Source organism: Podarcis tiliguerta (assembly GCF_965153285.1).
Source record: "Podarcis tiliguerta genome assembly, chromosome: 3".
Lineage (NCBI taxonomy): Eukaryota > Metazoa > Chordata > Lepidosauria > Squamata > Lacertidae > Podarcis > Podarcis tiliguerta.
In genome coordinates this window covers 6,086,431-6,113,818 of record NC_139536.1, presented here as the reverse complement: position 1 = coordinate 6,113,818, position 27,388 = coordinate 6,086,431, and the positions used below count along the sequence as shown (strand labels likewise).

The window sequence follows — 27,388 nt, the reverse complement described above, 5'->3', positions numbered from 1 at the left end:
GCAGGAAACACCATCAGAGCACTCCTGACATATGGTTGTCAAGCCTCTGCTTAAAGACCTCCAAAGAAGGAGACTCCACCACACTCCTTGGCAGCAAATTCCACTGTCGAACAGCTCTTACTGTCAGGAAGTTCTTCCTAATGTTTAGGTGGAATCTTCTTGTAGTTTGGATCCATTGCTTCGTGTCTGCTTCTCTGGAGCAGCAGAAAACAACCTTTCTCCCTCCTCTATGTGACATCCTTTTATATATTTGAACATGGCTATCATATCACCCCTTAACCTCCTCTTCTCCAGGCTAAACATGCCCAGCTCCCTTAGCCGTTCCTCATAAGGCATCGTTTCCAGGCCTTTGACCATTTTGGTTGCCCTCCTCTGACTTTCTCTGTGAACCAAATCAAATTCCTCTCCCATCCCAAATTAAGGGCAACTTACAAGAATAATGTTTGACAAGGTCCTGCAGCGTAGGGAATGTGGTCCTTGGGCAGATGTAATATCCCCCATGGTCCAGAGAGCGGATTTGATAATGTTTGATGACATCCCCTTGAGATGTGTAGTCCCTGATGGAAAGGGAAAAGGCACCTGGAAAAGGAGACACAAAAATAGGTATCATCTGTTGTTGCAGGAATGTGTTTCTAAACATTTCTGTCGGCAGGAACATCGTTTCGCAATGCGTTTTTCTGGCGGTCCTGGATTCGAACTCGCACCAGCCCCAGCCAATGTGGGGACAATAAGAGCTGTACTCCAGGAACTGCTTGTTTCCTACTGCTCCAGTGGGCAGGACCCAAACCAATGGATTCAAATTGATTAAGAAAGGAAATTCCAACTAAATATTAGGAAGAACCCCCCCCCCATCCATTTTATTTACAGTGGTGCCCCGCAAGACGAATGCCTCGCAAGACGGAAAACCCGCTAGACGAAAGGGTTTTCCGTTTTGGAGGTGCTTCGCAAAACGAATTTGCTATGGGCTTGCTGCGCAAGACGAAAATGTCTTGCGATTCCTGGGGTTTTTTCCCCCCTCCCAGCCTTTTCCCCAAGCCCCTAAGCCGCTTAACAGCTGTTCGCTAAGCCGCTGAACATCTGATCTAAGCCGCTTATCAGCTGATCTAAGCCGCTAATAGCCTTTTAGCAGCTAATCCGCTAATCCCTTAAGCCTTTAATAGCCGCTAATAGCCTTTTAGCAGCTAATCCGCTAATCCCTTAAGCCTTTAATAGCCGCTAATAGCCGCTAAACTGCTAATAGCGCTAATAGTGCTAATCCGCTAATGGGCTTGCTTCGCAAGATGAAAAAAAACCGCAAGACGAAGAGACTCGCGGAACGGATTCTTTTCGTCTTGTGAGGCACCACTGTATTTTTAATTAAAGCAATAATCATAAATAAATAAATAAATAAATAAATAAGAATAAACATGTGCACTCCACAACTGAGACAATTCCATTGTAATGGTCCAACCTCCCAAAATTGGTTTGACCCCTTTTCCGTTTTAACAGTACAAACTCTACAAATGCTCTCGCATATCTCCTCAAAAATCATTTCTCCTGCACACTCCCTGTCTGACCTTAATGGCACATTGATTAATTTACCATTAATAGCTATATCCCACCCCTCTTTATACCATCCTTCCATTTTATATTCTGCTTGCCCCTTCCACTTCCTGGTGATAATAATTCTTGCAGCTGTCAGTAAATTTGTGAGCAAGTCCTTGTTAGCCTGTGAACAGGGAAGCGGGCGGCGCTGTGGGTTAAACCACAGAGCCTAGGACTTGCTGATCAGAAGGTCGGCGGTTCGAATCCCTGCCACAGGGTGAGCTCCCGTTGCTCGGTCCCTGCTCCTGCCAACCTAGCAGTTCGAAAGCACGTCAAAGTGCAAGTAGATAAATAGGTACCGCTCCAGCGGGAAGGTAAACGGTGTTTCCGGGCGCTGCTCTGGTTAGCCAGAAGCGGCTTAGTCATGCTGGCCACATGACCCGGAAGCTGTACGCCGGCTCCCTTGGCCAATAAAGCAAGATGAGCGCTGCAAACCCAGAGTCGGCCATGACTGGACCTACCTTTACCCCTCTTTATACCACCCTTCCATTTTATATTCTGCTTGCCCCTTCTGCTTCCTGGCGATAATAATTTGTGCAGCTGTCAATAAATTTGTGAGCGAGTCCTTGTTAGCTCGTGAACAGGAAGAACCTTCTGATGGTAAGAAATGCTAAGTTATGGAACAGACTCTTTCAGAAGGTGGTGGACTCTCCTTCAGTGGAGCTTTTAAAGCAGAGTTTGGAGGGCCGCCTGTCAGCGATTCTTCATCTTTGATCCCTGCCTTGTAGGGGGTTGGACTGGATGACCCTTTAGGTCCCCTGCCAACTCTACAATTTGATGATTCTATGAATCTCTGGAGGGTCATGTGAGCCCCATGCTTGCCACCAGCCAATTAACCATATGAAATGTGTGTGTTATTCATGTATGCTACAACAGAGGCTAGGATTTTACTAGCCCCAAAATGGAAGGTCGACAAGATACCAACGAAAGAAGAATGGAAAGGGAGGAAAATTCCAACAGTGAAAGATTGGCAAATTAAATTTTGTGAATACATAAATCTGGCAAGACTCACAGCATTCATAAGGGGACAATCGGAACAGAAATTATTAAAAGAATGGGGTTGTGCTAAAGAGTATTTGAAAAAACATTGTAAGTATATTGGTATGTAATGAATGATGCTTTACAGGATTAAAGGAGAAAAAAATGGTGTAAAAAAAAAGGGGGGGGGGGACAAAGATGGAAGTAATCTAACCAGACACAACAATATAGTAAGAATAAATCTTTTGAGGTCTTAGAACAAAGGAAGGAAGTTAATATGTGTAAATGTACGTAATGATATGGTTTCCCCCCCCCTGCAAATGTGTGCTTTTTCATTTTTGTTTAGTTTAGTTTTGTTCCCTTTTATTTCTTTTTTCTTTTCTGCTTTTTTTTGTATGTTCCGTTTTGTTTGTTTGTATAGTATTATTTTGGATTCAATGTTTGTAATTTTTGTTATGATTTTGCATTGGGAAAAAAAAGAAGAAGAAGAATGGCAAGCAAAATTTATGGACTATGCCGAAATGGCGAAGCTTACGGGAAAACTCACAGACAAGGACAATAAAGATTTCAAAAAAGACTGGGAACTGTTTATGATGTACTTACAGAAATATTGTAAAGAAGTAGACTCACTAGCAGGGTTTGAGTAAACACTTACAATTAAGGAAAAAAGTGTATAAGTCAAGGAGCAGTAATTGGGGAAATAAAAAAATGTAAGATGTAATTTGGGAAGATACGGTATAAAAATAATAAGAATATAAGAATATTTAGTTGAAAGATTTTAAAATCAAGGTAAATAAATTAAGCAGAAGTAATAAATGCTTAAAGAACCAGAAGAGGAGGATGGGGAAAGTCAATGGAAGGGAGGTGGGGGAAAATGGATTTATGAATTTTTTATTCTGTTTACGATGATTGTGTTGAATATAAAATTGTAAAACCTAATAAAGCTTTTTTTCTATTTCTTTTTTTAAAAAAACACAACCATATGACATGCGTTGCACGTGGTTCCATGTTAACAAGTCACCTGTTGAAATTCCTGCATTTGCAGGGGGTTGGACTAGATGACCCTTGGGTTACCTTTCAATTGTGATTGCAAAAACCATCTAGCACCAGAAGCCATGGGAAAAGTCATGAGATTTCTGCCTACTCTGATCTGGTTCTGTTCAAATATGCAGCTGTCTGCTAACTGAATGCAACTCAAAATTTGTCACTAAGGGCAAAGGGTGGCCTGCTAGAATTTGGGGTCACCTCCAAACCAGAAAGGATGTTGTGGAGCTGCAAAAGTTTCAGTAAAGGGCAAGCAGAACGATCAAGGGAATGGGGCGACTCCTCTATGAGGAAAAGTCAAAACATGCAAGAGATGCAGAAACGGAACGAGTCCCATGAGGTTTATTTGCACTTTCATAAAACTCCACGAGACATTGTCAAATGCTTTTTCTGCATCCACCAGCATCAAAGCAGCTGGTTTATTTTCCAAATACTCCAGTATATTAATGGTGTTTCTGATATTGCTGGAACAGCAAGAGAACTTTTCCGTTGTCATTCTGCAAAATGCATTCCCAGATTCTTACCTGGATTAGTTTCGCTTTCCCTGATCAGAAATGACCCCATCACATTGCCAGGTGCTAGCAAGAGGCGTTCGGTTTCTTTTCTGCTCAGGCCTTTAAAAAACCACCTGAGAAAGGGAGATTTATTATCATTATTAAACAACAGCAAGAGCAGAAATCACCACTAAGAAATGAAGGTCCAGCTTTTGTCCCTTTAGTTAGAAATTTCCTGTTCCTATGGCATTCCTGAATCAGCCTTTAATGATTCAGTTCCTGTTCTGGGGTGGGAGATTAGTGGTAGGGTTTTAATTCCTAATTACCTTTTTTTTTTGCAGGCAGAGCAATTGATCACCATTTTTAGCTCAATTGGTAGAACATGAGATTTTAACATCTATGGTACCATAAGGCTCACCGTTTTTGTTTTTTTAAGGGAAAGACTGGAAGTCAGAAGACAACAGAGGTACATAAAAACTGAGTTAGGCTGTAAACACACCATACATCTAAAGCACATGGCTTCCCCAAAGAATCATGGGAACTGTAGTTTACAGATCACTGAACTTCAGTTCCCAGCACCCAAAAGAAGCTACATTTCCTGGGATTCTTGGGGGTTTAAATGTACCGTGTGTATGCATCCTTAGAGGACTAACTTGCATAGGGAGGCAGATAATATGTAGAGGAACAAGGAATTGGAAGCCCATGACATACCAAATCGGGCCACAATTTTTTTAAAAAAACCAAAGCAAAACTCTGGCCTTGATGATAGCAAACTTTTCACTGCGGATCTTAACATGTCTCAAAATATCAGTTGGGGTCCCCCAAGTTGGTAATGATAGATGACAGATTCTATGCCCCCAAACCCAAAGAGGTCTCCTTACTTTTCTTCTTCCAGGCTGTTTACACGGGCCACAAAATTGCTGGGTATGTAGCCTTTGTGCCCCGTGGTAAGAGATTTTGCTAGCCACCAGTCCCCGTCGCTGTGAAAATAAAGCACCGTATAAATAAACAATGCACATGGAAAGAAGCAGTGATTTTACTAGGGATGGGCTCATCTCTTTTGGTTTCTCTCTGGTTCTCTCCTTTTCCAGTCGTCAGTTGAGTCCCCCACATTTCCACACCAGTTAAAACAACAACAACAAGAAGAACAACACAGTGAGGCTTCACAAGCAATTTTCCCTAATATAATTTTTATGAATAAATGCACTTTTTTGCCAATACACCAGAAAGAAGACTAGAAACAAACAGTATTATTACAAATTTGGGGGATCAATCTGGATGATGCCTCCCAATTCATATGGAAAGAGGCGGGCCTTGAGATATTGTGGTCCTGAGCTGTTGTGCTATCTCTCTCTATATTCATGTATGTAAAAAAATAAAATAAAATAAAAGTTAAAGGACTCCTGGACAGTTAAGTCCAGGAGTCCTTTAAGTCCAGTCAAAGGCGACTATGGGGTGTGGTGCTCATCTTACTTCAGGCCGAGGGATCCAGTGTTTATCCACAGACAGCTTTCCAGGTCATGTGGCCAGCAGGACTAAACCGCTTCTTGCGCAACGGTACACCGTGATGGAAACCAGAGCGCACGGAAATGCCATTTACTTTCCCGCTGCAGCGGTACCTATTTATCCACTCATGCTGGTATGCTTTTGAACTGCTAGGTTGGCAGAAGCTGGGACAGAGCAACGGGAGCTCAGCCTGTCGTGGGGATTCAAACTGCCGACCTTCCGATTGGCAAGCCCAAGAGGCTCAGTGGTTTGGACCACAGCACCACCGGCATCCTGTATGTATGTAGGTATGTTTGTATATGAATACTCATGTGGATTGTAAAACTGTATCACAATAGGCAAATGGGCCCAGATTTTTTTACATGAGTAGGATTTAGCGCTTCTGTGCATGCGCAAAGTGCGATTTAGTGCTTCTGTGCATGCCCAAGCACTGAAACCTGGAAGTAACCCGTTCCAGTTCTTCTGGGTTCGGCGCTGTGCGCAACCCGAAATCACGCAACCCAAAGCATCTGTAACCTGAGGAATGACTGTACATTTATAGCAAAAGGCAAACCAGAGCATGACTGAACTGTTTGAAACATGCAAAAGATCACTCACCTGCAAAGGACTTCAAACTTCTCTCCTACGGTCAATGGCAGATCGCGGTCACTCAGCGTAGTGAAATGGTACTGTGCTATGACAATGTGCTTATCTGTATTGTGAAAAAAAGCAAAAGTATTAACTGAGCCCAAGACCTAGAAGCTAGAAGTATCAACTACATGGAATAGGGTCAACCATCCCCACTCCTTGTTCAGCAATGGTAGAGAAGAGCCTGGATTTAAGTTTAATGCAGCTTCTGTACCTTTAGTTAATACCTTCCTGTTCACTTATATGGTTACAGTATTCCTGAACCAACCCTTATTTAGCCTGTTACTGTACCTATGGGACCGCCTCTCCTGGTATGCAGCTCGGAGGACATTAAGGTCCACAAATGACAACACTTTGGAGGTCCCAAGCTGCAAGGTTGTTAGATTGGTCTCAAGTAGGGCCAGGGCCTTTTCAGTACTGGCCCCGACTTGGTGGAACGCTATGTCACAAGAGACTAGGGCCCTGCGGGACGTGACATCTTTCTGCAGGGCCTGCAAGACAGAACTGTTCCGCCTGGCCTTTGGTTTGGACTCAGTCTGACCCTTACGTTTCCCTCCCCTTACGGCTTGAACTATGGGCTACCTTTAAAATGAGGCTGCATTTTAAATTGCCCCCCCCCTTATGTTTTTACTGTAATTTTACTGGTGTTAGCCGCCCTGAGCCCAGCTCTGGCCGGGGAGGGCGGGGTATAAATATATTATTGTTGTTGTTGTTGTTGTTGTTGTTGCTGCTGTTGTTATTTGTACCCTGCCTATCTGGTTGGGTTTCCCCAGGCACTCTGGGCGGCTTACAGCACATAAGAAACTGTAAAACATTAGACATCAATGGCGCACAGATAAAGTCAGCAAAATTTAAAAACAAGTAATTAAATTATGTAAATGGACAGGCTTCTTGAAATATTTTGTAGGTGTGGAGGGAAAGAGTAGCTCTCTCAGATATTTGAGGCCTGTCAACAACAACAACAATTTTACCCCTCCCATCTGGCTGGCTTGCCCCAGTGAGACAAAATATAAAAACACAGTGAGTTCTTTGTTTTTTTGACATCACACATTAAAAACTTCCCTATACAGGGCTGCCTTCAGATGTCTTCTAAAATCTGTGTGGTTCTTTATCTCCTTGACACCTTAAACACTAATGTGAGCAGCTTGAATACATTCAGGCAGGTCTTCAGTACATACGCCAACACCCGTCCTGTGAAAGGGAGAATACCTTTCATGGCGCGAGCCAAAGACCTTCTAAATATAGCCAAGTGTGAGACAGAGAGTTTTAAATCTCGCTCGGCCTGACCTTTTCGAAGAAAGCCACTGGCAACCTTCCCCCTTTGCAAGGTCACGTGTGAGACTCAGGAACAATGCATGGTTTTGTGAGGGCCGAGTCCAGTGAATACCCCAGTTTGCATTTATCGGTGGAGTCGTGCCAAGAAAAGGCCAGGAGCTCATTTTGTAAGCCAAGAGCTTCGGCTGGGGGGCGGCTGCTCTAAGTAAATACTTGCATGCTGGATTTCCACTACGATACAATATGATATAATACGATACGATAATCTTTACTGTCATTGTCCCATACAGAACGACGAAATTGGAAATCTGCAACAGACATTCAGAAACCAACAAGCCAACTATCCCAGCCTGGTTAGCCCCCTAAAACCTCTGATACCCCATAATTAAAAACAATATACTTCCATAGAGACTACCTTACACTGCGTTTAAAACCAAAATTGCATTTGAATAGAAACTGTTTCTCAGGTGGCTAGTCCTAGTCTTTATAACGCTGTACCTTCTTCCAGAAGGCAGAAGCTGAAAGAGATCATTTTTGGGGTATGCACTATCCTGCACTATCTCTGCAGCTTTCTTATGGCACCTGGAAGCGTAGATTTGATCCAAGTTAGGGAGAGTGAGGGTGGCGCTGTGGGTTAAACCACAGAGCCTAGGGCTTGCCGATCAGAAGGTCGGCGGTTCGAGTCCCCGAGACGGGGTGAGCTCCCATTGTTCAGTCCCAGCTCCTGCCCACCTAGCAGTTGGAAAGCATGCCAGTGCAAGTAGATAAATAGGTACCGCTCCGGTGGGAATTTAAACGGCGTTTCCGTGTGCTGCTCTGGTTCCCCAGAAGCGGCTTAGTCATGCTGCCACATGACCCGGAAGCTGTACGCCGGCTCCCTCGGCCAATAAAGCGAGGTGAGCGCCGCAACTCCAGAGTCGGTCACGAATGGACCTAATGGTCAGGGGTCCCTTTACCTTTTTAGGGAGAGTGCACCCAATTATTCTCTCCGCAGTCTTTACAACCCTGGACAGCATTGTTTTTCCCCTGACCGTACAGCTCCCAAACCACACACACAGATCATAAGTCTCAACAGCAGAATGGTAATTGTAGTGCTGAATTGCATGTTTGCAGCTGGAAAGGAAATGCACAGCTCTATTTTGCAGGCTTACGGAGAGCTCAGAGCTGGAAATAAAGCAAGCCTTCATCCCAATGGCTCGTCACAATAGCTCCCTGGTGTTGAGAAAACAGCAAGAGAAAGCTTTGCAAAACGTCAAGGAAAAACCAAGGTTCATCTTCTTACCGCTGTCAGAAGACCGGTTGGCAGGAATGGTGAAGTTCTTTGCCTTGACCTTTGGAAAGTTACAGAAACCAAACATTACTTCACTGCAATAGTTTCCCCTTGCCCCCCTCGCCCCTCTTTTCTTTTCTCCAATTTGTTTATTTCCTTGACATCGGATGGGGGGGGTGTTCCACAGGGCGGGCGCCACCACCGAGAAGGCCCTCTGCCTGGTTCCCTGTAGCTTTGCTTCTCGCAGTGAGGGAACCGCCAGAAGGCCCTTGGCGCTGGACCTCAGTGTCCAGACTGAATGAGGGGGGTGGAGACGCCCCTTCAGGTATACTGGGATTTACAGAAGCTGTCCCAATTTCTGGTTTGATCTGAGAATGTCACACTTGTCCTTAGGACATTTCTATTTCATGGGGGAAATGTTGGAGGGTATGGAGTTATGTGACTCCTGAAGCCAAGGAAATAGGTAACTATACAACCTTTAGAAGACATCTGAAGGCAGCCCTGTACAGGGAAGTTTTCTTTTTAATGTCTAATGTTTTATTATCTTTTTATGTATGTTGGAAGCTGCCCAGAGTGGCTGGGGAAACCCAGTCAGATGGGCATGGTCTTCTTCTTCTTCTTCTTCAGGAGGCAGAATTCCAGCCCTTTGAGGCAAAGCCCAGTCTTGGATTCGAATTCTTACCGGCGGTGGCGGTGGAGGGTTTTTCTTTCTCGGAGATGGCAGAGGCTTCTGCTTGTATATGGAATTGCGTCTCTCCTTGCGGCCGGTCTTCTTGCTACCACATGCTCCCATCCTGCGCTGGAGGGAACACAAACAAGGTTGCTTCCGGGTGATCAGCTGGAAAAGGACGACTCCATGGAGGACTGCTGTTTATGCTCAATGCCAGAATGAGTCCTGCTTTAATAATAATAATAATAATAATAATAATTTATTTATATCCCGCCCTCCCAAGCCGAAGCTGGGCTCAGAGCAGCTAACAACAGTAAAAATAACACAGTTTATATAAAATCACAATCAATAATAATAATAATAATAATAATAATAATTTGTATTTATATCCCGCCCTCCCCAGCCGAAGCCGGGCTCAGAGCGGCTAACAACAAAAAAAGTAACCCAGCGTTCTAAAATCAATTCATTATAAAATCGGTTCAAATCAAATTAATGGCAACCATTGGGCTAGAGTTCTGTGAGGATTGCCACAGAATAATATAGTATAATAATATGAATACAAATACAAATAATATGAAACTCTCACATTATTTATTTACCTACTATGATAATATTAGACTAACCAATTAATTAAATTAGAAAATAAACCACAAAACATTCCACAGCTAAACAAAACTACCATATAACATACATTCAGGGAAGAAAAACCACCTAAATAGCAGGAGAACAACAATCCAGCGTCTAACTGTAAACAAGCAAAACCTAAATATAATCATGAAACAATGGAGTATAAAGAACTAAAACAGATGGCAAAGGAAGGGGGGGGGGAGAGGAAAAAAAGAAAAAGAAAAAAAAGAAAATTAATTGAAATACATTCTAAAATCAATTCATTCTAAAATCAATTCAAAATCAAATTAATGGCAACCATTGGGCTAGAGTTCTGTGAAGAATTACCAAAGGAGGGGGTCAGACTGTGCCCTAGCCAAAGGCCTGGTGGAACAGCTCTGTCTTGCAGGCCCTGCGGAAAGTTGTTAAGTCCCGCAGGGCCCTAGTCTCTTCTGAGAGAGCATTCCACCAGATCGGAGCCACAGCCGAAAAAGCCCTGGCTCTGGTTGAGGCCAGCCTAACCTCCCTGTGGCCCGGGACCTCCAGGATGTTTTTGTTTGAAGACCTCCATGGGACATGTTAAGTTGTGGGTGAACATATCAGACGACACAGCGATTCTTCAAACAGCTCTTGTTTATTCACAGGCCAGAACAGAACTGAACTGAAGGGTTCAGCCAGCCTGCTTATATAGAGCTCCACTACAATGCAACATTTTCTGTAACTATCCAATCACTGAACGTCACTTTCAATCCCTTATTTGCATATGTGGACCTGAGTGAAAACTATCTGCAGTATCCCCCTGCTGGCCCAGGGTGAGAACTTCAGTACATAATAGGACATACCAGGGGAGGCAGTCCTGTAGGGTTTGCAGCGGGTTTGACTTAGATGACCCTTTGGGGTATCTTCCAACTCTACCACTCTGTGTTTCTACATTCTGTCCCGCCAGGAATCCTGCCCCACTTCCCTAGTCACATGACATACTATTATTATTGCCTTAACAGCTGCTCTGGTGTGCTCTGGTCCCTATTTTTAAGTCTGAACAAAATGCTTGTTTAACCTGGAGGTAGGCTGCTGGAGGAGACTCTTGAGAGTCCCATGGACTGCAAGAAGATCAAACCTCTCCATTCTGAAGGAAATCAGCCCTGAGTGCTCACTGGAAGGACAGATCCTGAAGCTGAGGCTCCAATCCTTTGGCCACCTCATGAGAAGAGAAGACTCCCTGGAAAAAGACCCTGATGTTGGGAAAGATGGAGGGCACAAGGAGAAGGGGATGACAGAGGATGAGATGGTGGGACAGTGTTCTCGAAGCTACCAGCATGAGTTTGACCAAGCTGCAGGAAGCAGTGGAAGACAGGGGTGCCTGGCGTGCTCTGGTCCATGGGGTCACGAAGAGTTGGACTAAACAACTAAACAACAACAACAACAGCCGCTCTGATGCTCCTAGCCCAGAGATGGAAAGAAGGCAAAGTCCCTACCAGAGAAGAACGGCAAACCAAGCTGATAGACTATGCCAAAATGGCAAAGCTGACTGGGAAGCTCAGGAACCAAAAGGACAAAAACTTTACAAAAGAATGGGGGAAAATTTATGTTACTTAAAAGACCACTGTAAGCAGATGGAAACCTTGGCAGGATTTTGATTTCACTTGTAGTGTAACAATTCCTATGGAAAATATGGGTTGATGTACTAATTAGATTATGGAAGTAGATGCAGTTTTAATGTTTAAAATGGGACTCCAGGGAGGGGGTATGGGGAGGTCCTGAGATTCGGAGGAATATCAGAATATGGGTATGTATTTGAATCCCCCCATAATTTTGTATAATAATAATAATAATAATAATAATAATAATAATATAATATTATATATAATAATAATATTATTATTATATATATATTATTTGTACCCCGCCCATCTGGCTGGGTTTCCCCAGCCACTCTGGGCAGCTTCCAAAAAAGATTAAAAATACATTAAAATGTCACGCATTAAAAACTTCCCTAAAAGGGGCTGCCTTCAGATGTCTTCTAAAAGTCAGATAGTTGTTTATTTCCTTGACATCTGATGGGAGGGCGTTCCACAGGGCGGGCGCCACCACCGAGAAGGCCCTCTGCCTGGTTCCCTGTAGCTTTGCTTCTTGCAGTGAGGGAACCGCCAGAAGTAAAACCAAATAAAAAATTTTATTTATATATATGCAGCAAGTAATTAATTAATTAATTAATTAATTAATTAATTTTAGGGCTATGGGGTGACCAGATGAGAAGCAGAACAATCTAATGCTCCTGCAACTGTAATCATTCATTTATTATTCATTTATTGCATTTCTATTCCACCTATTTCTCCAAAGAGTTCAAGTTGGTGTACATGGTCCATGTCTCCTCATTTGATCCCTACAACAACTCAGTGAGGTAGGTTAGGTGGAGAGGCAGTGACTGGTCCACAAGCTTTATGGCTGAGCAGGGACTCTAACCCTGGTGTCTCCCAGGTCCTTGTCCGACACTAACCACTATGCCACCGACTCTTTGTTGAGAAGGAAATACCATGGGCGTGGGGCTTCTCCTGCGGTGGCCTCAAGACCGTGAGACGATCCTTCTCCAAAACTCTAGGTCTTTGGGGAACATTAGACCCAGGAACCAAATGTGGACCTTGAGATCCCTATCTGGTGCCCTGGCCACGCCTCCTCCTCACAGTCCACGCCTCCTGCCCAGGCACCCCCACTTCTCACCAGGCCATGCCCCTTGCTGTTCCTGCTTTGCACCACCCTGGAATGTTTTTGCCTGGCTGGAATATGTCCTTGCACTCGGATCACATTCCTCGCTTGCCTAGGTGGAGAATCGAGACGGTTGTGCGTAGAAGAAACAAAAAGGCAAATTTACCTCTGTTTCCCCCACTCAATTTTTTTCCATCTGTCTTTGCCTCCCTTTGGCATGTGGCCCTAGAAAGGTCGACCAAAAAAAAAAGTGAAAGTCGTTTCCCTGTCTACAGCTAAGAGGAAGACTTGCAAGATGTTACTATTCCTGCCATCATTTGCCTCGTCTGGTTAAAGGCTATGAGGAGCTACATGAATTATAAGTCAGTGGGTGTCCAGAACCAAGACATTTGCAGGGAAACCAAAATGCTTATTTACAAAGCTATTGTACTACCAACTTTGCTGTACGCTTGTGAAACATGGACCACTTATGAATGCCATCTCCAACTCCTCGAAAGATTCCATCAATGGTGTCTCTGAAAAATTGTACACATCACTTGGGAAGACAGGTGAACTAATGTCAGTGTACTGGAAGAAGCAAAGATCACCAGTGTCAAAGCAATGATTCTTCAGCATCAACTTCACTGGACTGGTCATGTTGTGCAGATGCCTGATGATCGTCTTCCAAAGCAACTACTCTATTCCGAACTTAAAAATGGAAAGTGTAATGCTGGTGGCCAACAAAAGAGGCTTAAAGACTCTCTCAAGGCAAATTTTTTAAAAATGTAGTATAAACACCGACAACTGGGAAACACTGGCCTGCGAGTGCTCCAGTTGGAGAACAGCCTTTACCAAAGGTGTCATGGGCTTTGAAGATGCTCGAACTCAGGACGCAAGGGAGAAATGTCCATGTTTGGCAAACTCTCACCGTGATCAACTCCCACTCGGAAGTCTATGTCCCCACTGTGGAAGGACATGTGGATCCAGAATTGGCCTCCACAGTCACTTACAGATTCACTGTTAAGACCGTGTTCATTGAAGACAATCTTACTTGGCTACCAGAAAAGAAAGTATGTGCTGATTGTTGGCTTTTTGCAGTATGGTAGCGCTGCAGAGAGCTTGCTGGGGAGACCATGCATTAAAAAGGGACTCAAAAATAACTTAAACAAGGTTTTAATAAGAAAAACAAAAACTCCTTTTACACTAAATACATTAACAAACAAACACGACCCAACCACCAACCCATCCCCCAGAGGAATGGCAGAGCTAGGTGCTGCTCCTTATATAAAGGTAAAGGTAAAGGTACCCCTGCCCGTACGGGCCAGTCTTGACAGACTCTAGGGTTGTGCGACCATCTCACTCAAAGAGGCCGGGGGCCAGCGCTCTCCGGAGACACTTCCGGGTCACGTGGCCAGCGTGACGAAGCTGCTCTGGCAAGCCAGAGCCGCACACAGAAACGCTGTTTACCTTCCCGCTAGTAGCGGTCCCTATTTATCTACTTGCACCCTGGAGTGCTTTCGAACTGCTAGGTTGGCAGGCAGCTCCTTATATACTACACCCAATTCCTGACACAGCTTAATCAATGCAACTCAGCAGCACCTGCTATGTTTCACAGCTGTAAAGCTGGATCTCGTTATTTTGCTCTGGCCCTTGCTCTGGCCCCTTAAAGATATACACATCGGGTGAAACAATGATGAACCTTTACATTTAAAGAAACCATTCAACATGTTGTCGTTTAATATCATTGTCTTCAGTATTATTTATTTGCACAGCATCCTTTGATATAAATGTTCTCTGGATAGTGGTCATTCCTAAAAAAAGAACAAGTGCAACAAGTACCACACAGTTGCCTTTTAGCCCATGCACGCAGATAACATGCACTGCTATTAATTTGCACATGTTATTCTTCAAATGTGCATGCCTTCCTTTTTTATTTTTTTGGCCATGCGGTCCATTTTAGAAATGCGCCCCCTTGCATGTTCATTTGTGGGAAGCTCATGCAAGGATGATATTATAGGAGATTAAAAACGCAGAATTAAACACCCTGTGTGATAAGAAGCCCCTTATCAGGCCTCTTTTCAGAGAAATGGGTGGCCGTCACTCTTTCCTGAGGAAGATTGCAAAGTAAGAGCCTTCCTCTGACTTCCAGCTGAATCAGCAGCACAACATAGCTGGTTCTGTATCCGAAGAAGTGTGCATGCACACAAAAGCTCATACCAATAACAGACTTAGTTGGTCTCTAAGGTGCTACTGGAAGGAATTTTTAATTTTTTAATTTTTTTTTATTTAGCTGAACATACAACGATCATTTTTTTTATTTAGCTGAACATACAACGACCCGGGTGGCGCTGTTGGACCCGGGTGGTGCTGTGGGTAAAAGCATCAGCGCCTAGGACTTGCCGATCGAAAGGTCGGCGGTTCGAATCCCTGCGGCGGGGTGCACTCCCGTCGCTCGGTCCCAGCGCCTGCCAACCTAGCAGTTCGAAAGCACCCCCGGGTGCAAGTAGATAAATAGGGACCGCTTACTAGCGGGAAGGTAAACGGCATTTCCGTGTGCAGCTCTGGCTCGCCAGATGCAGCTTGTCACGCTGGCCACGTGACCCGGAAGTGTCTGCGGACAGCGCTGGCTCCCGGCCTCCTTGAGTGAGATGAGCGCACAACCCTAGAGTCTGGCAAGACTGGCCTGTACTGGCAGGGGTACCTTTACCTTTACCTTTTTTACAACGATCATGAGATTTCATGGCCACCCAGAGAAGATATAAAAACGCCTGACTGCATTTAGCAGTCTCCAGGCTTCAGAGTAGCAGGGGACATCTCCTGCAGGATCTGCAAACCCCCTCCATCCTGGCTGGTAGCTTGGGAAGGGAAAAATGTTCATGGTGCAGGGGGAAAGAGTTCAACCTGTTTAGGGAAGCTTTTAATGTTTGACGCATTTTTGAAGTATTTTGAAGTAGTTTAAAGTATTTTAATATTTCGTTGGAAGCTGCTCAGAGTGGCTGGGGAAGGCCAGCCAGATGGGCGGGGTATTATTATTATTATTATTACCAGGGGTGGGGGACTTCAGGCCCGAGAGCTGAAAGTAGCCCCACCAGGATTCTTCGTTTGTCTCTCGGGACTTTCCTAAGCCACACCTCCTCTTCTTAGGCCACACCCCTCATTAGCCTTGCTTTGTACCATCATTAGCCAATTTCACACTCTATCTGATCTGCCAAGTCTCCCTATTTTCCAGGGACAGCCCCAGATTTACAGAAGCCTTCCCAGTTTCTGATGTGATCCCAGAAAGTCCTGCTTTTCCTTAAAGGTAAAGGGACCCCTGACCATTAGGTCCAGTCGTGGCTGACTCTGGGGTTGCGGTGCTCATCTCACTTTATTGGCCGAGGGAGCCGGCGTACAGCTTCCGGGTCATGTGGCCAGCAGGACTAAGCTTCTTCTGGAGAACAAGAGCAGTGCACGGAAACGCCGTTTACCTTTCCGCCGGAGCGGTACCTATTTATCTACTTGCACTTTGACGTGCTTTCGAACTGCTAGGTTGGCAGGAGCAGGGACCGAGCAACGGGAGCTCACCCCGCCATGGGGATTCGAACCGCCAACCTTCTGATCAGCAAGTCCTAGGCTCTGTGGTTTAACCCACGGTGCCACCCGCATCCCTTTTGCTTTTCCTTAGGATGTCCCTATTTTCATTAGAGAAATGTTGAAGGGTATGGAGTTATGTGACCCGACCCCCCCCCCCGATCCAAGGAGATAAGCAACTATACAGTGGTACCTCGGGATGCGAACAGGATCCATTCCGGAGCCCCGTTCGCATCCTGAACATAACGTAAGACGCGACAGCATGTCTGCATGTGCGTGGGTTGTGTTTCACTGCTTCCACACATGCGCGTGACGTCATTTTGACCGTCTGCTCATGCGTGAGCGGCGAAACCCGGAAGTAACGCGCTCCGTTACTTCCGGGTCGCCGCGGAGCGCAACCCGAACACGCTCAGCCTGAATCGTATTTATCACGAGGTATCACTGTACAAGCTTTAGAAGACATCTGAATGCAGTCCTGTATAGGGAAGTTTACAAATGTCTTATTGTGTTTTTATATATGTTGCAAGCCGCCCAGATGGGTGGGGTATAAATAATAAAATAAAATAAAATAGCAATAACAGGACGTCTCTATATTCATTGGAGGAATGTTGGAGGGTATGCTGTATATGTAAAGCACTATGCTACCACTTTAAGCACCCATGGCTTTCCCCAAAGAATTCTGGGAACTGGAGTTTGTTACTGGAGATCCCTACATTCCCCTAACAGAGCTACATTTCCCAGAGTTGCCTGGGAAGAGGTATTGGTACTAAACCACTCTGGGAATTATAGTTCTGGGGTGGAACAGGCGTCTCCTAACAACAATCCACAACGAAAGAAAAGAACTTGAATAATCTCTGTTGTTTTTTTAATCCAAAGCCCCACATCACGTGGTCAAAGGCCTGGAAACGATGCCTTATGAGGAATGGCTAAGGGAGCTGGGCACGTTTAGCCTGGAGAAGAGGAGGTTAAGGGGTGATATGATAGCCATGTTCAAATATATAAAAGGATGTCACATAGAGGAGGGAGAAAGGTTGTTTTCTGCTGCTCCAGAGAAGCGGACACGGAGCAATGGATCCAAACTACAAGAAAGAAGATTCCACCTAAACATTAGGAAGAACTTCCTGACAGTAAGAGCTGTTCGACAGTGGAATTTGCTGCCAAGGAGTGTGGTGGAGTCTCCTTCTTTGGAGGTCTTGAAGCAGAGGCTTGACAACCATATGTCAGGAGTGCTCTGATGGTGTTTCCTGCTTGGCAGGGGGTTGGACTCGATGGCCCTTGTGGTCTCTTCCAACTCTATGATTCTATCACGCCTGCCACTGGCCAAATGGACATTAGTTCTCTTTGGGCTGCAATTTGCTTCCGCTGGCACCCGCAGAAGATGTCTGTGGCTTTGCAGCTACCGGCAGTAAACAACAGAAGCAGCAGCAAACGCTGTGCAGAATAAATGTGGTTTTCACCAGACTGCTTGTTTGCAACACTCTTCTCAAAGGCTGACCTTTCTTCCAAAGCGAGCTTTTGCCAAACTGCAAAAGTCTGGGGGAGAACGCTGCTATTTTAGCATAGAAAATGTTCTGCTGAAACTTTTATACCGGCACAAACTTAAAACCCCCCGAAACGTTTAAAGTTGTCTTAAGATAGGTGATCAGCAGTGTAGTAGGTTGGGGAATCTTAGGAGTAAGAATCGGGAGAGGGTCTAACAGATTTAGCGTTTTAAGAACTACAGAGTGTCCATGTTCAATGCTCCGGTGAATCAGCCATACAGAATACCCCATTTTTCCTTAGGATGTCCCTGTTAATAATAATAATAATAATAATAATAATAATAATAATAATAATGGTAAATTTTATTTATACCCCATCCTCCCCGGCCAGAGCCAGGCTCAGGGTGGCCAACACCAGTAAAATTATAGTAAAAACATAACAGGAAAAAAATGCAGCCTCATTTTAAAAGTAGCTCATAGATTAAAACCATAAGGGGAGGGAAACATAAGGGTCAGACTGAGTCCAAACCAAAGGCCAGGCGGAACAGCTCTGTCTTGCAGGCCCTGCGGAAAGATGTCAAGTCCCGCAGGGCCCTAGTCTCTTGTGACAGAGCGTTTCACCAAGTCGGGGCCAGTACTGAAAAGGCCCTGGCCTTAGTAGAGAAATGTTGGAGGGTATGGAGTTATGCAACCCCCGAGCCAAGGAAATAAGTCACCATACAACCTTTAGAAGACATCTGAAGGCAGCCCTGTGTAGGGAAGATTTTTAACGTTTAATGTTTTACTATGTTTTTATATATCGAACGTGCAGAAATGTTGAAACTTACCGAAAGTATAAGAAACTTTGTATAAAACAATAGAAATGGTTTATTGAATGTTTACAGATAAATTGTAAACAGAGAAGAACATTGGCAGGATTATTGTAATAACCTGCATCTTTATAAGTATGTAGATGTTTAAAGTAGATGAATAAATGGGCAAATTAAGTTTATTTGGATATGCAGAAGGTATTAAAAATAAACTTATGTTATGCTTATTTTATTTCTGTATTGGGGGTGGGGGGTTTATGTTATGTTCTAAATAAAATTTCCAATAAAAATTAAAATAAATAAATAAATAAATTTAAGGAACCGCAGAAAGAGGGGGAAGGAAGTCAAGTTTTGACATGTTAAAATGATAGTAAAACTAGTGAAATCTATCAATTTGAAAAGCATATATGTTTTTATATGTGTTGGAAGCCACCCAGAGTGTCTGGGGAGGGTACAAATAAGAAAATTATGATGACGATGGAATACGACATCCCTATTTTCACCAGAGAAATGTTGGAGGGTATGCAACAGATAGAAAGATAAAATCATAAGGCTTTTGCTGTTAGCCTCCATTTTGTTTTCAGGAATGAAACAAAGATGAGTTTGACTAAAGCAAAGGACCATGGGAAACAACCTTCTTGCCATGATCTCAGGTACCACCTGGGAGTCAGAGTTGCCAGACCACCAGGTTCTGACTTAAAGACTCCCGGTTTACCTGTCCGCTCCAGGTGGCAGGTAACTGGCTTGAATTTCCAGTTACTGGGAAGACGTTTCTGGCAGGTGCCGAAAAGAATACAATGAAGGCGCCTGCTTTATATCAATAGGCAGGGAGTTCCAATGTTCCAGAGTTCTTAAAAGCAATGCAGTATTGGGCTTTTGATACTATTTTAGACTTTTGTAACTGTGGGTGTTTACTACTGTAATTTGCTTTGAGACATTTTATGTAGTAATCAGTGAATAGGTATTAAAAATAATAATGGAGCGGGTGAGTGCTTGTTGTTTTCTTTCGTAAAAATTCATAAAACTTGCTTTTTTATGCCCTTCTATTAGTAAAAAAAACCCCAAAGAGTCATCTATCCAAACAGTGCTTTTTTCTGGGGGGACGTTTTGTGAATCTTTGTACTTTTGTCCATTTACTGTATTTAAATATCCCGATTTGAACTACAAAACGGTGATTTTCTTCAGTCAAAATGAGAGTACCCCTAAACATTATTTTAGAAAAAGAAAGTGCTGCATCAAAGAATGAATTGAGAGTATACTTAAAAGCGCAGGATTAAAAACCAACAGCGAAAAGAGAATGAAAAGGAGCAGAACTCGATATGAACGGCCGGCTTGAGTAACAAGTTTTACATTTCATCTTAGCGTGTAAATGACATGTGATGCGTTCAGTCAGGCATAGGCAAACTCGGCCCTCCAGATGTTTTGAGACTACAATTCCCATCATCCCTAACCACTGGTCCTGTTAGCTAGGGATGATGGGAGTTGTAGTCCCAAAACATCTGGAGGGCCAAGTTTGCCTATGCCTGCCAGTCGTGTGAGCATCTCTTGCACCCGATGTTTGAGGTGGTTTAGCCCCAGCATGCGTTCCTTAGTTCAATATTAAGCCTTAGGCAAGTGAGGAAACAGCAAAGGGGGAAGGGGAAATCGTGGAGAATCCCATGCACACACCCTGTGGCAGATCTTGCAGGAAGCCAGCTTTCCAAGAGGATCATAGAACTGTAGTAATAATAATAATTTATTTATTTATACCCCGCCCATCTGGCTGGGTTTCCCCAGCCACTCTGGGCGGCTTCCAACAAAACACTAAAATACAATAACCTATTAAACATTAAAAGCTTCCCTAAACAGGGCTGCCTTCAGATGTCTACTAAAAGTTTGGTAGTTATTATTCTCTTTGACATCTGGTGGGAGGGCGTTTCGCAGGGCAGGTGCCACCACTGAGAAGGCCCTCTGCCTGGTTCCCTGTAACTTGCCTTCTCGCAGCGAGGGAACCGCCAGAAGGCCCTCGGCGCTGGACCTCAGTGTCCGGGTGGAACAATGGAGGTGGAGACGCTCCTCTGTAGACCCTCTGTGATAGGTTAGATCCAGATCAGAAAACCCTGGGGACTAGCGACTTGAAGGAATTGGAGGTTTTAGTCGCTCCAGGTTGATCGTGATTCCTTTTGGGGACAGAGCAACCAAGCTGGGCAGATATCGATGGCTCTGTCCAGTATGCTCAACAACATAGAAGGAACATGTGTGGAACATGTGTGGGAAATATTGCTCTTAAACTGATGAGTGTGGGGACATGTGAAGATTGGTGATGGAGTCACACGGGGCAATTCTACTCTCCCTTCCATTAATCCTGCTCAGATGAACGTGTGAATTGTCTTCTGATCTCATAATGGATGAAAGCAGCACTAGATAAACCGAGAAATAATCCAGACATGGGATTATTAAGTCATCTCCCTGCTAAAAACAACAACAGCAAATCAACCTCTTGTGGATCTGGTGCTAAAATATATCACAAAACTTCAACATGGATATGCCAAGACAAATTTGATAGACAAGTTAATTCATCAACGTCAGTTTAAGAGGAAGCTGCCTGCTGAAAGCCAGTCTCGCTTTTATTCTCACGCCAAGTAAACTACACATCACACAGGCAATGTGATTTTATGTGTCTTGTCTGGTGGCCTGTGGCTAAAAGAGACCCAACCCAGAAACAAAATCCACAATTAGTATACTACCGAATAGAAATGTATTTTTAAATTTCAGTCTTTCTCAGATACACAAGTCAAGGTCTTCATAGCTACCCACCATTTTTAGAAGTAGTACTAGTAGTAGGAATAATAAACCTATTATTTTCAAAACACTAGTTGTAAATCATGCTATGTTGTTTTAAGCAAAGCAAAATAGCTCTAGCAGTAACAGACAGGCTGGGGGGAAAAACCTTTGGGAAACCAATGTGCAGATAAAAGACAACTGTAGCAGGAAAGCTATATATAATAATTATCAAAAGAATTGGCTGTGGCAACCCAGATAGGTGGCCTATTATTATTATTATTATTATTATTATTATTATTATCCAGTGTTGAAATGATAAATTAGCAGATGAGGTGTCTCCTTTTAATTCATTTCTCTACCAATACGCGTTTTCCTGATCTGCTCTCTCCCCTCTTTACATTATCACCTTTTCTGTATACAATTTTCATTCAAATTCAGCATTCACTTTGCTTACTATTGCATATTAATGTTATATATGAATGAGAGAAGTTGCCCCTGTAGGCAAGGCATTCTTCACACCGTGAGCATTCTGCAAGCAGTGGGGGAAATATTCCACTTTAATATTGCGATAATATACTCAAAGGCCAAATAAAAGTAGGAACAAAGTGTGAACAAGAGAAAATGAAAAGCATCACCCTGTGATGAAAATCGCAAACCATATTGAGAAACAGGAAGGCTGGGCTCTAGGAAGCTATTTCCCCCTGGACGTCTTGTGCCCGTGTTGGCTGTCGCAATTATTCCCATTCTAAAGATGGCAAACTGAGGGAAAGACTGACAATGGGGGCTTCTCATTGCATCTGAAACTGGAGCTGACTCTTGACTCCAGCAGGGCTTTTATGAAAAGACGATGCTATTGACTCTGTATTAAGTTTAGCCGCTCACCTTGGTCTTCCTCGCGACAGTCTCAGAGCATATCCCATGAAATTTCAGAACTCTTCCAGAACTACCCAAAAGAAAAGGTGTTCTCCCTGCTAGGCTCTTCTAAATGAGAAGGGTTAATGTTCTAAACTCGCACATATACAGAAACGCTCTAATAAGGTATCTCGGCTTTGTCAGTTGACTTCTGTTAGTGGTTTCCTGCTGACAACATCAGAACAAAGCGCTCAAGAGGGGCTGCTGCTCTCTGGAGTCCTGGGGCCAATAACTCAGACACGCTGCTCGCTCTGAGCTAATGTTAGACTTGTGGCCACTTCAGTGGAAAAACGCAGCTTCCCCACGAAGCCTCAGTGGGCTATGACACGCTACTTTCAGGTTTACGGGCCAAATTCTATTTTCGACCTGCTACTTCCCTCCCGGACGTGGCCACATCTTCATTCATAGATGGCCGGATCTGGTCCTGAGGTCAGGCTCACTTGCTTGAACCAGCCGTTGACGCCATCTTGGGCCCTGAATCGCCCCCACCACACAACCTGTGTTGAACACCTGACCGGATCTGGCACTGATTCAATTTTGGGGTAGGTCCAATGTACCGAATTTTTCGCTCTATGGGATGCACCCGACCATAGGACGCACCTTGTTTTAGAGGGGGAGAACAAGAAAAAAAAAATCTCCCCCTCTTTGCTCAGCGCCCCTTCAGCGAAGTGGCAGGAGAAACGGAGCCCAAGGATTAAGGCTTTCTGGGAGATGATTTATAATGAAATGAAAAAGGTATTTAAATATACCTTTCTGAAGAAACCAGAGGCATTTCTCCTGGGCATGGTTGGCCAATTGGTGTTAAAGAAGGATAGAACTTTCTTTATGTATGCTACAACAGCAGCAAGAATACTTATCGCGAAGTATTGGAAGACACAAGAATTACCCACTCTGGAAGAATGGCAGATGAAGGTGATGGACTATATGGAATTGGCAGAAATGACCGGCAGAATCCGAGACCAGGGAGAAGAGTCAGTGGAAGAAGATTGGAAGAAATTTAAAGACTATTTACAGAAACACTGTAAAATTAATGAATGTTAGAATGATGCTGGATTGAAGTTAAGTGGGATTTTTTAGCAGCAATGTCAAGGAATATGTAAAAATGGATTGTTAACAGGTGAAAATTTAAAGCTATAATACATTAAGATATAAGATTAAGATAAAATTAAAGAGGGAAAGGATTTGCTGAATTAACCAATTGAACTGGAATGCAAGAAAGGGAGGTGTGAGGAGGTCAGGGAAATAAGTAAAGGAAAGATAAGATATGGAAAGACTGATTTGTTTTTAACTGTTTTTATTTTGTATTTTCTTTTTCTTTTTATTCTTTTTTATTCTTTCTAATTTTTGTAATATGTTGAAAATCTTAATAAATATCTTTTTTTTTTAAAAAAAAAGAGAGAGAAACGGAGCCCCTTCCATTTCTCCTCCCACTTTGCTGAAGGGCGCTGTGCAGAGAGGGAAAGCTGTGCAGCGCCTGTCCAGTGAAGCAAAGCCAGGAGAGCAAGAGAGATCGGTGCTCACCCATCCCTCTCGCTCTCCTGGCTTCAGCGAAAGCACGTGAAGCCTCCGGAGCACGGAGGGAGCGCTCCCTCTGCGCTTCAGAGGCTTTGTGTTCCTATCGCTGAAGCCAAGGAGCCTGCATTCGCTCCATAAGACGCACACACGTTTCCCCTTAATTTTTGGAGGGGGGAAAATGCGTCTTATAGAGCGAAAAATACGGTATGTTTAAAAAGGTAAAGGGACCCCTGACCATTAGGTCCAGTCGTGGCCGACTCTGGGGTTGCGGTGCTCATCTCACTTTACTGGCCGAGGGAGCCGGCGTACAGCTTCTGGGTCATGTGGCCCGCATGACTAAGCCGCTTCTGGCGAACCAGAGCAGCGCACGGAAACGCTGTTTACCTTCCTGCCGGAGCGGTACCTATTTATGTACTTGCACTTTGAAGTGCTTTCGAACTGCTAGGTTGGCAGGAGCAGGGACCGAGCAACGGGAGCTCACCCCGTCGCGGGGATTCGAACCACCGACCTTCTGATTGGCAAGTCCTAGGCTCTGTGGTTTAACCCACAGCACCACCCGGGTCCCTAATGTATGTTTAGGGTCTTCAAAAACAATGCATGTTTAGGGTCTTCAAAACCCTGTTTACGCATACGGCTGTGGGGTGGGAAGGGGTCACAGCGGAGGAAATAATCTTGCTCGAATCAACTTCTCCAATGCGAAATCATGCTGGTGAAACAGACCCCCCCTCCCCACAGTCTTCAGGATCGAATTGTCTGCTCACCAGTGTTTTCAATCCTCTTCAGTTTAACTGCGCATACATGTTTCCTTGCTGGGAACAGCCACATGTAGGCAAAGCTTCTTCTCTCTGGTCCCTGACAGCCCTGGATCAGTCTGCAAGGCCTGAATTGACCCACAGCGATCTGGGGCTGTCTCTGTCCAGCTCGGCCAAAGGCCAGACCCCCTCTCTGCCCAAATCAGCCCACATCATTTTGCTCACAGCTTCAGCCATAAGGCAGAGATTATTATTTACATAAAAAAGGAAAGCACCCACACTTGAAAATTGCACACATTCCCAGTCAGAATTTAGCACCTCAGAGTCAAAGTGTTCATTATAGGAAGAGAAAACAGATTTTCTTAAAATCGTGCCTTCAGATTTCTGAAAAGGGGACCTTTCTTGTAATAACCGAAGTCCTGCTATGATGTGCATACGCACCAGAGGTCAGCAAAGAAACCTTTTGTGTCATGTTTTGTGAACTATTTTGACACACCGAACAGAACAGAAGCCAAAACTTCAGCTAAACTTGACTGCTCCTCCGTCTCCAGACAGTTCTGTCATCCTCCATTTTGTAGGCCAGTTCATTCAGCCATTAATATATATTTTTTTAAAGTCATGTGACAGGCTTTCCTGATGAAGCAGTTTTGAGGATGTGTTGCTGATGCCATTGTCTGTCCCTGTCTCCCAGTGGTTAGAAAGTTTGTTTTAAAAAAGGAGAGTTCCTGTTCAAGTCTGCCCGATCCCAAAAGGAACTAATTCCACCCCAAATCCATGGCACAGATGAATTATGATTATGATGATTCTGTTTATACCCTGCCCATCTAACTGGGTTGCCCCAGCCAATCTGGGCTGCTTCCAACAGATATAAAACACAACAAAACACTAAACATAAAAAATAATAATCTTCCTTATGCAGGGCTGCCTTCAGACGGCTGGGGGGGTCGGATAACTCCATACCCTCCAACATTTCTCTCACAAGAATAGGGATGGCCTAACATACCCTCTGTGGGACACGGGTGGTGGGTGGCCCTATGGTGGGTGGCTATTGGCGCTGGGGTTAAACCACAGAGCCTAGGACTTGCCAATCAGAAGTTCGGCGGTTCGAACCCCTGCAACGGGGTGAGCTCCCATTGCTCAGTCCCTGCTCCTGCCCACCTAGCAGTTTGAAAGCACGTCAAAGTGCAAGTGGATAAATAGGTACCACTCTGGTGGGAAGGTAAACGGTGTTTCCGTGCGCTGATCTGGTTCACCAGAAGCGGCTTAGTCATCCAGGCCACATGACCGGGAAGCTGTCTGCGGACAAATGCCGGCTCCCTCGGCCTATAGAGCGAGATGAGCGCTGCGACCCCAGAGTCGTCCGCGACTGGACCTAACGGTCATGGGTACCTTTACCTTTACCTTTACCTTTACCTTTACCTTTACCTTTACCATACCCTCCAACATTTCTCCAATGAAAAGAGAGGCACCCTAAGGAAAAGTGAGACGGCTTCTGTAAATCCGGGACTGTCCCCAGAAAATAGGGACACTTGGAGGGCCTGATATGTAAAATGTGTGCAGGACATGGAAGTGTGTGTGACTACAATAAATAAATGAAACAAATATCTTAGTGGAAAGTATGGGCAAGGTTAGAAAATAAAACTGTGTGATAGAATCATGACAATACAAAAAGTATAACAAGAACGACTGGAAGTTTTATGCAGAAAAATTTATTTGACGGACATAGTGTTGTACAAAATTTCAACTTTTTTTCTTTCCCCCCCTTTTTTCTTTTTCTTTTTTTGAAATCCTTTCCTGCCATTATGTTGTGAAGATCTTTTCTTTTTGTATTTAACTTTGCTATACTTCCTTTCGTTGTATTTTTGTATGCCTGTATTTTAAACCAATAAAGAATTATTTTTTTAAAAAAAGAAGTGTATGTGACTGTGAGATTTTTTTTGCGGAGGGGGGGGGGTGTTTAAAAAATGCTTGACACTCTCCTTATGAGGACTGTGTGTGTGTAAAGAGTAGAGCCGGATGTTTATCCAGACTCGAACACTGGACCAGAGGCCCTTGATGGAGCAGAAAACATCAACAAAGTGAATATTCACATGGGAGATATTTCCAGGGAGAAGCTACCCTACAATTCAGAGCAGGAGAATCACTGTCAGATTTCTCGATACATTCCAACCCCAAAGCCTTCTGCTCTAACTGGCCTCTAAACTTTGTCTATTTAGCTACAGTGACCCGAAGGTCAAGGAGATGGAACATCCTGGTCAGTTGAGATGCTGATTCCCACCCCAAACTGTGTTTCCATTTTAAATGATGTCCAATTTACGGACAATCGTCTTCTCGCACAGGGACAGCCTGGGCTTAGGGAAGCTGCAGAAGGGCATTTTCAGAGAACTGTGTTCTCACACACTCAAAACGCAAAATCAAGTCTCTGTTTTACACTCCATAATGTTAAAAAAGAGGTGAGCATCAAATTGCGGAAAACGTTCATTTAAAATAGTGATACACACACAGACAGTGGACAATAAAGGGATCAGAAGATAGATAAAATTAATAGTTTTAAGAAAACATATATAAATTGTAGAATTCTATGTCTATGTCCTAAATGAAAAAGTTGAACGAATAACAATTGGTAAAAAGCCAGAAGCATTCCTTTTAGGAATCGTAACAAATGACATAAAGATAATTTTTCTATATGCAACCACTAATAATAATAATAATAATAATAATTTATTTATACCCCACCCATCTGGCTGGGCTTCCCCAGCCACTCTGGGCGGCTTCCAACAAAACACTAAAATACAATAACCTATTAAACATTAAAAGGTTCCCTAAACAGGGCTGCCTTCAGATGTCTTC

General features: G+C 44.0%; 1 protein-coding gene across 2 annotated transcripts in view; it reads right to left on the bottom strand.

Annotated features, from left to right (window-relative positions):
* The window catches only part of BLK (BLK proto-oncogene, Src family tyrosine kinase), an 819,573-nt gene extending 797,193 nt beyond the window's left edge, over positions 1–22,380 (bottom strand). Inside the window, exons 1-7 of one of the 2 annotated variants that reach the window (XM_083432681.1) lie at positions 22,242–22,380; positions 9,461–9,577; positions 8,791–8,839; positions 6,204–6,297; positions 4,982–5,080; positions 4,131–4,234; positions 433–579 (exon numbers count right to left, since the gene is read on the bottom strand). In XM_083432681.1, the coding sequence (XP_083288807.1) occupies positions 433–579; positions 4,131–4,234; positions 4,982–5,080; positions 6,204–6,297; positions 8,791–8,839; positions 9,461–9,571 (604 nt within the window). In that variant the 5' untranslated portion in view covers positions 9,572–9,577; positions 22,242–22,380. The remainder of the gene's footprint in view (positions 1–432; positions 580–4,130; positions 4,235–4,981; positions 5,081–6,203; positions 6,298–8,790; positions 8,840–9,460; positions 9,578–22,241) is intronic. The other variant, XM_083432680.1, reaches the window with a different exon arrangement.
* Between the last annotated feature and the right edge of the window lie 5,008 nt (positions 22,381–27,388).